The sequence below is a fragment of the Acanthamoeba castellanii genome (assembly GCF_000313135.1).
Source record: "Acanthamoeba castellanii str. Neff unplaced genomic scaffold scf7180000084458, whole genome shotgun sequence".
In the NCBI taxonomy this organism is placed as follows: domain Eukaryota; phylum Discosea; order Longamoebia; family Acanthamoebidae; genus Acanthamoeba; species Acanthamoeba castellanii.
In genome coordinates, this window is record NW_004457397.1 from 5,924 (window position 1) to 13,428 (window position 7,505).

Here is a 7,505-nt window from a genome sequence, read left to right on the forward strand (position 1 = left end):
CGGCGCTCCCCCCGCTCCCGGCGCGCCTCCTCCCCCGGGCGGCTTCGCTGCCGGACCCTCCTTCCAAGATCCCGATAGACCGCCCATGCTGCCGTGGAGGTACGCTTGTGCCATCTTAGTGCGTGTGCGTGTGTGTGCGTGTGTGTGCGGTGTGTGCGGTGTGTCGTGTCGTGTCGTGTCGTGTCGTGTGAGCAAATATCAACCCTTCTCACACGGCTTTGTCGATTTGGCCACAAAAAACAGATGGAACCTCATTCCCCAGAACCAGATCAAGGACACCATCTTCGACGGCCTCAAGCCGATGAAGCTCATCGATCAGGGCTACATCGACACCGCCGATCTGGAGAACGTGTTCGCCCTCAAGAGCGTGCCCAAGAATTCCAACCGTACGTCCTCACCATCAGCACACAATCAACGACACGACACGACGCGCAATGCTTAACTCGGCTGCTTACGCGACCTGCGTTGACAGTCAACGTGATCGGAGTCGCGGCCTCGGGCGACGGCAAGGCCGGCGCCGGCAAAGTGGGCCAGGCCGGCAAGAAGGACAAGAAGGACCCCACCCTTCTCGACCACCAGCGGTGTAACATTGTTTGTACGTTCGCCCCCGCTCCGTGTGTGGTGCGTGTGTGCGTGTGCGTGTGCGTGTGCGTGTGTGTCGTGCGTGGTTTCGATGGTGGGCGCGTCACTGACCCACGCTGCACCGTGCAGCCATCGTCATGCACCGCTTCCCGCAGACGCCCGAGGAAATCGCTAAGTCCGTGGCCGAGCTGGACTACAAGTTCATCTCCCTGCAGACCATGGGCGAGCTGCGCAACCTGTTCCCCGCCAAGACCTACGAAGAAGAGGTACCCCCCTTCTGTGTGGCCGTCCCCCCAACACCCAACGTGCGGCAGGCGCTGACCCGGCAAAACAGAAAAAGAAGCTGTTGGAGTACAAGGACGACCCCAAGAACTTGGCCGATGCCGAGCGAATCCTGCACACCGTACGTTCCACGAGGCGCCCCATGACACGGCACGGCACGACACGACACGACACACGTTGTGATCTGCGTTTCTCACTTTTGCGTGTCAGTTCTTCCAAGTGCCGCGCATCCGAGAGAAGATCTCGGTCCTGCTCTTCACCGAGGAGGCCAGGGAAAAGCTCCGTGACTGCCAGGAGGTACCCGACCCCCCCCCTCCGCCTCCCAGACTCATCACGCAATCAGCGTTCGGGTCTGATCCTGACACGACACGACACGCGCGCACGACACACACGACACACACTCATGACACACACGCACGATAGAGTGCCAACACGGTGAAGATGGCGCTCGAGGAGCTGCGCAGCAAGCGACTGCGACAAGTGCTCGAGGTATGTCCAGCCGAATGACCACAGCGATTCACCGGGCTCGTGTGTGAGTGTGTGTTGGCGGGAGTGACTAACGCGGGTGGCGGTGCGCTGTGTTGTGTGACCGCTGCAGATTTCGCTGGCCGTGGGCAACTACATCAACAACCCCAGGCAGCAGTGCCACGGTTTCCGCTTGTCCTCGTTGCTCAAGGTGCTTATCGTGTGTGTGTGTGTGTGTGTGTGTGTCGCGTGTGTCGCGTGTGCCGTGTGTGCCGCGTGTGCCGCGTGTCTGACACTGTGATGGTGATGTGTGTCGCGGAGTGCAGCTGAACGACGTGACGTCCAAGTCGAAGAGCAAGTTCACGCTGCTGCACCAAATCGCAGATATCGTGGAGCAGAAGTTCCCTGAGCTCCTGGTCTTCCCCGATGAGCTCGCCCACCTCCAGGAGGCCAAGACTGGTACGCGCCGCCCTCTCCACCCCCACCCCCACCCTGCTGCACACCTGACGGTGTGTGCGTGTGCGTGTGCGTGTCGCATTGTGCCGCGTTGCAGCTGTGGAGAGTCTGCAGGTGGAGACCAGCTTCATCAAGAAAGACTTCAATCTGCTCAAGACCGAGATGGAGCTCTGCGCCAAGGAGAAGAACGACCGCTGGGCCAACCACTTGGAGGTCCGCTTACACCCCCTCCCTCCCTGTGTGCTATGCGTCGTGTGTCGTGGTGTGTGTCGTGTGGTGTGTGTCGTGTGTCGTTGTGTGTGTCGTGTGGGCGCTGTTTGACGGTGGGAATTGGGGGGTTGCGCAACAGAAATACTACAAGGACATCGAGAAGCAGCTCACCAAGCTCGGTGAGATGGAGGAGGGCTTCAAGAAGGACGTCACCTACTTTGGCGAGAGGTCCGCGGACGATTTGAGCTCTTTCTTCTCCGACTGGGACAAGTTCACCCAGTCCTTCCAGGTACCCCTCGACACACAACACGGCACGCACGGCACGCACGGCACACACACACACACACACAACACGGCACACCGCGATGATGTGAACTGAGATTGACATGTGCACGACTCGTGTGTGCGTTCCATGCAGACGGCGGTCAAGTACAACATCACGGTGAGGCGCAAGCAGGAGGCGATCGAGAAGAAGGAGGCCGCGCTGGCCAAGAAGAAGGAACTGCTCGAGAAGAAGGAGCTCGCCAAGAAGAAGAAGGAAGAGGCCGCCCTCAAGAAGAAGGTACCTCTCCTCCACATCCATTCCATTCCATTCCTGCAATGATGGTACTGACGATAATTGATAACACGGTTGTGTGTCGTGCGTGTCGTGTTATGTGGTGTCGTGTCGTGTCGCGTGTGTCGTGTCGTGTCGACTGAAATATAGAAACTGACGAAGGAGGCCAAGGACAAGAAGGACGACAAGGAGCCCAAGGACAAGAGCGACCCGCTCAAGAAGGAGGACAAGAAGTCCCTCCTCATGCGGAACAGCTCCAAGATCAAGGACTTCAAGAGCCTCGACGTCAGCCCGCCGACCTCGTACACCCCCGCCGCCCACACCTTTATGTCGTGTGTCGCGTGTGTCGTGTGTCGCGCCGTGTGTGTCATGGTGCGCGCGTGTTCTTTTGCTAAGCGGGCGTTGGGGTGACGGTCACTTGGGCGCAGGCCACGAGTCGAGTTCAGCAAGAGCGAGGCCGATCGTAAGGTGGGCGTCACGAAGAAGACCTCCATGCTCCTCAACGACTTCCCCAAGAGAGAGGTGCGTTCACCCTCCGCCTCCTCCGGCCCTCCAAAACAACTCCACGCCACTCACTCTTCCCTGCGTGTGCGTGTGCGGTGTGCGGTCGTGTGCAATGGTAGGAGGTGCCGCGCAAGAATGTGGTGAATGTGTCGGACGTGGATTCGGTGGTGGACGATTTCTTCAAGTCGGCCCCGGTGGGCGAGTCCAACGAGAAGGGCACCGTCAAGCAGCTCGTCGCCTCGCTCCGCACTTCGACCCGCTTCTCGAAGATGCGAGTCAACCGCGAAAGTACGCTCCCCCCGCCCCAATCCTCCAGCGCTCTTATGCGCTTCAGCAGCTGACGTCATCTGTGTGTGTGCGGTGGTGTTGTGCGTGTGCGATCGTTGCAGCACGACACGAGGAGTCCGTGTCGCTCACGACGGAGCAGAAGCTAGTGAAGCAGGTCTCCACGCGTCTCCCCAAGTTCAACCTGCCCGCCCGGGACTGAGCATTCCCCCCAATGTAACGACCACCACCCCGCTCGTCCCCCCCCCCATCAACCACTTCACACGGGTCCTTGCCCTTGGAAAAGGAGGAAAGAAGAACTGGGAACCAAAGCCTATTGGTCTCCAAGATCCAACAGTCACCAATAATTGGCCAAATATATTTTACTTGCTCAACCCACCGCCCATAAGTGCCTTCTTCTCGCCGTCTTCGCTCTTTTGCGGACGCCGCTGTCGCCTTCGTTCTTTCTTGAGGGTTGGCCCGCCTTCGTTCTTTCTTACGGCGTACGCGGGCCGCAAGGCCTTGCGGTTGCCAACCGACAACTGGAGAAGGGATCTCGTGGCGAACACGTTCCACCGCCAGGCCAAAGTCCAAATTAATTAAGGGTCGCGGAGCAAATCGTGGGTCGCTGTGCAGGTGCCGACCAACCGGTGCGCTTGCCCCATCGGCCGAGCCCAACACGCAAGAAAAGGTCGGCCCCGCACACGCCCTCCCATCTTCGTTGCCACTCCCGCCGCCCCCGGATCATAGTCGTCGTCATCTTTGTCCTGCGTCTCTCTCATACTCTCTCTGCCCCCGAAACAAACATCTCCCCGCAAGAACCACGAAGATGTCGTGGCTCAAGAAGTCGACCACGACCGTTGCCACCAAGGTAGGTTCAAGATGAAGATAACTGAGATTGATTTTTTTTTCAAGCGGTGGTTTTGGGATGGATGGAAGAGAACGAATTGATCAAGCGATAGAGAGAAGAGAGGGAGAAGAGGATGGCGATTAGAATGTAAATAATAACAAACATCTGCTGGTGTATGGATGTTTCTTCTCCTTCTTCTTCTAACCTTCTTTCGTTCTTCTCCATCTTGAAGAAGGCGGAGGAGGCCCCCGCGTCCCCTACGGCCGAGCCCCCCGCCGGAGAGACTCCCCCGGCCCTTCCGCCCATGACCAGTACCCCCCCCTCCACTTATTCCCATTTTTTGTTATTCCTTTTATTTAAAATTTTAGTCACGTAATGATTTGATTACGCGTTTATTTTATTTTTATCTCCTTGGTTACGTCCTTGTGGTTCAGCCTCGAGGCCGACCCATCCACAAACTCAAACGAATTGCACATCTTCTCTTCTTCGCCGGTGTGAAGAGGCTTCGTTCTTTTCTGTGTCGCTTTTTTTTGTCGCTTTTTTCGCTCTTTATCGTTGGCTGTGGGGGAACCAAGCGACTTATGAGAACCACAGCCAAGTCCTCCCCAAGAAATCGCCCACTCGCCTGACACCACAAGTTGGTGCCCATTTTTCTACTATATTGTGGTGTCACCCCCACCCACCACCCATTTGACACCACTCCAGGTGCGCCCAACGTGAACCGCCTGTCGATGAGCATGAGGCTGCCGCCCATCACCGGCCCGCCCCAGCTGAAGAAGACGAGTGGACCCGGCTCGGGCATCGGTGGCAGCGTCCCCGTGCCCGGCGGCGGCGTGCCTCCGCCCGCCAACGGAGGCGTTCCCCCCGCGGCCGCCAGCACCAATGGTGGCCCCGCCCAGGTACGTGGCAGTTCGCTCCGAGCCGAGCGTCACAGCTTCTCTTCTTTATCTCACGACCACACGACACGCACACGCACACGACGACACGACGACACGACACACGCGCAGTCACCGACGTCGCCGCCGGCTACGAGGTCCCCGTTCTTTGCGAGGGCGGCGGCTGCGAGCAGCAATGGCAGCAACGGCTCGACGAGCCCCAAGCACCCGGCGTTCGCCAAGGCCGCGCCCCCTCCCCCGGCCGAGCTCGACGAGTCCTCCGCTGGTCCCACCTCCCCGACCTCCACCCGCAGCGCCGAACCCGAGGCCGAAGGTGCCCCGCGCTCTTCCCTTCCCCCTCCCCCGTCGCTTTCGTTCTTTCTCCACTGAACTCTCCCAAATCGTGCTGTGCGCCGCGTGCAGGATCGCCTTCGTTGGGCTCTTCGCTTTCGGGCACCCTCTCGGGCAGTGCCAAGAGCGTGCCGAGCCACCGCGACCGCAAGTCCTTCCACCCGGCCTTCGCGGCGGTGCCCCCTCCCAAGCCCGGTGGCTTCAATAAGCCCGTGCCTCCGGTACGCCCACCTACTTTATTTATGTTTATAATTTATTATTTACCTAAATATAAATATGTTATTATTTTATTTTATTTACGCGTGGAGAATTGCCACTTATTTTTAACCAATCAGTTCGCGTGGTCGTAGTATTATTTTTCTTTTATTTCCCCTATTCCGATTTATTATGTGTCGACATGTTCCTGTCTTCCTCGTCACCCGTGTCAGGGCTGATGTGTGTTCATCTTCTTGTTCGTCGTCCTCACACGCCTTCGCTCTTTTCCTCCACCATCTTTTCTTCTTCCTTTCGCATTCTCTTCGATTGCCACCGCACACGCACCACCGCACGCGCACGCGCACGACCGTAGTCGCGCAGAAACAGGGACAGCATACCGCAGGCACTGCAGGAGGAGCAGGTGAACCACATCATCGCCACCGGCAGCCCCGATTCCGTGGGTCCCTCGCCCCTCTCCTCTTCATCTTCCTACACGAGCTCGGGCGAGATGAAGACCTCCACGTCGCCCTCCTCCCGCCCCTCATCGCGCGCCCTCACCCCCGATTGGGAAGATGAGGTACCCCCCTTTTATTTATTTATTTATTTTTATTTGGCTTTCGCAACGAAACAAACCCATTTTAGAATCAAATCAATTGCTCAAATTATAAAATAGATTGAAGCAATTTATATTCTTTAATTTAATCTCGATTAATTACTTTTTTTCCGGCCAGACCGACTACCCGTTCAACGAGGAGGACTCGGAGAAGAATCTCATCTTCACCCCCGAGACGGTGAACCAGCCGCGCCCGTCGGTCAAGGCCGGCAAGCTGGAAAAGCTCATCGAGCGCCTCACTTACGAGAAGTACCCTGGTACGCGCGTCGTGCCACCCGTGCGTGTGCCGTGTGTGCGTGTGCGGTGGATAGTGGTGTTGATGAGCGGCGGTGTGTGTCGTGTCGTGTGTCGTGTGTCGTGTCGTGTGTGTCGTGAAACGTCAGATCCGGACTACGTGAACGCGTTCCTGCTCACGTACCGATCGTTCACGACGCCGACCGAGTTCCTGGCGCTGCTGGTGACGCGCTACAACGTGCCGGCGCCCAAGGGGGCCGACGAGAAGGAGGTGGACGCGTGGGTCAAGAACAAGCAGAGCCCGATCCAGCTGCGCGTGTTCAACGTGCTCAAGGCCTGGGTGCAGACCCACTTCTACGACTTCGGGTCGGACACGTCGCTGACCAACACGCTGCTCGAGTTCATCAACACGTCGATGATGGGCACGGGCAACATGGCGATGGAGAAGGCCGGCGAGCAGCTCAAGCGCCTCGTGGCGAAGAAGATGGAGGGCAACGAGACCGAGAGCGAGGTGCAGTTCAGCTCGGCGCCGCCCAAGCCCATCGTGCCGCTCGACACGTCGTCCATTGAGCTGGCCGACATCGACCCCGTCGAGATCGCCCGGCAGCTCACCCTCATCGAGTACGCGCTCTACAAGTCCATCAAGCCCTGGGAGTGCCTGGGCCAGGCCTGGACCAAGAAGGCCACCCGCGACGAGAAGGCGCCCAACATCATGGCCATGATCCAGCGCTTCAACTCCGTCTCCCGCTGGGTCACCACCGAGATCCTCAAGGTCGACAACATCAAGAAGCGCGCCGCCACCCTCGAGCGCTTCATCCAGGTGAGAATGCGCCCACATTCCATTCATTCTTTCCCCCTTCAGCTTCACACCAGGCTGGCTCACGCGTCAGTGTCGTGTCGTTGGTCGTGTCGTGTCGAACAATAGATCGCGATGGGCTGCGAGAAGCTGAACAACTACAACGCGATGATGGAGATCATCTCGGGTCTGCAGTGCTCGGCCATCTTCCGTCTCAAGCACACCTGGGCCGCGTGCAACAAGTCCTACATCAAGAAATACGAAGAGATCCA

General features: G+C 58.2%; 2 protein-coding genes across 2 annotated transcripts in view; both read left to right on the plus strand.

Annotated features, from left to right (window-relative positions):
• Positions 1–3,542, plus strand: part of ACA1_026710 (formin domain containing protein) — a gene marked incomplete at both ends in the record, with an annotated part of 6,183 nt that extends 2,641 nt beyond the window's left edge. Inside the window, 16 exons of the mRNA XM_004337889.1 lie at positions 69–99; positions 244–386; positions 473–595; positions 712–848; positions 917–985; positions 1,075–1,161; positions 1,288–1,353; positions 1,463–1,540; positions 1,656–1,788; positions 1,883–1,998; positions 2,135–2,284; positions 2,414–2,557; positions 2,702–2,853; positions 2,980–3,073; positions 3,175–3,343; positions 3,445–3,542. Of these exons, the coding sequence (XP_004337937.1) occupies positions 69–99; positions 244–386; positions 473–595; positions 712–848; positions 917–985; positions 1,075–1,161; positions 1,288–1,353; positions 1,463–1,540; positions 1,656–1,788; positions 1,883–1,998; positions 2,135–2,284; positions 2,414–2,557; positions 2,702–2,853; positions 2,980–3,073; positions 3,175–3,343; positions 3,445–3,542 (1,790 nt within the window). The remainder of the gene's footprint in view (positions 1–68; positions 100–243; positions 387–472; positions 596–711; positions 849–916; positions 986–1,074; positions 1,162–1,287; positions 1,354–1,462; positions 1,541–1,655; positions 1,789–1,882; positions 1,999–2,134; positions 2,285–2,413; positions 2,558–2,701; positions 2,854–2,979; positions 3,074–3,174; positions 3,344–3,444) is intronic.
• Positions 3,543–4,148: 606 nt separating this feature from the next.
• On the plus strand, positions 4,149–7,464 carry ACA1_026720 (RasGEF domain containing protein; the record flags this gene model as incomplete). Its single annotated transcript, XM_004337890.1, has 9 exons — positions 4,149–4,190; positions 4,402–4,480; positions 4,875–5,068; positions 5,177–5,378; positions 5,468–5,616; positions 5,964–6,167; positions 6,322–6,460; positions 6,587–7,257; positions 7,363–7,464. Coding segments are annotated over 9 exons (1,782 nt in total), but the record flags the coding sequence as incomplete, so codon positions are not given.
• Positions 7,465–7,505: the final 41 nt, after the last annotated feature.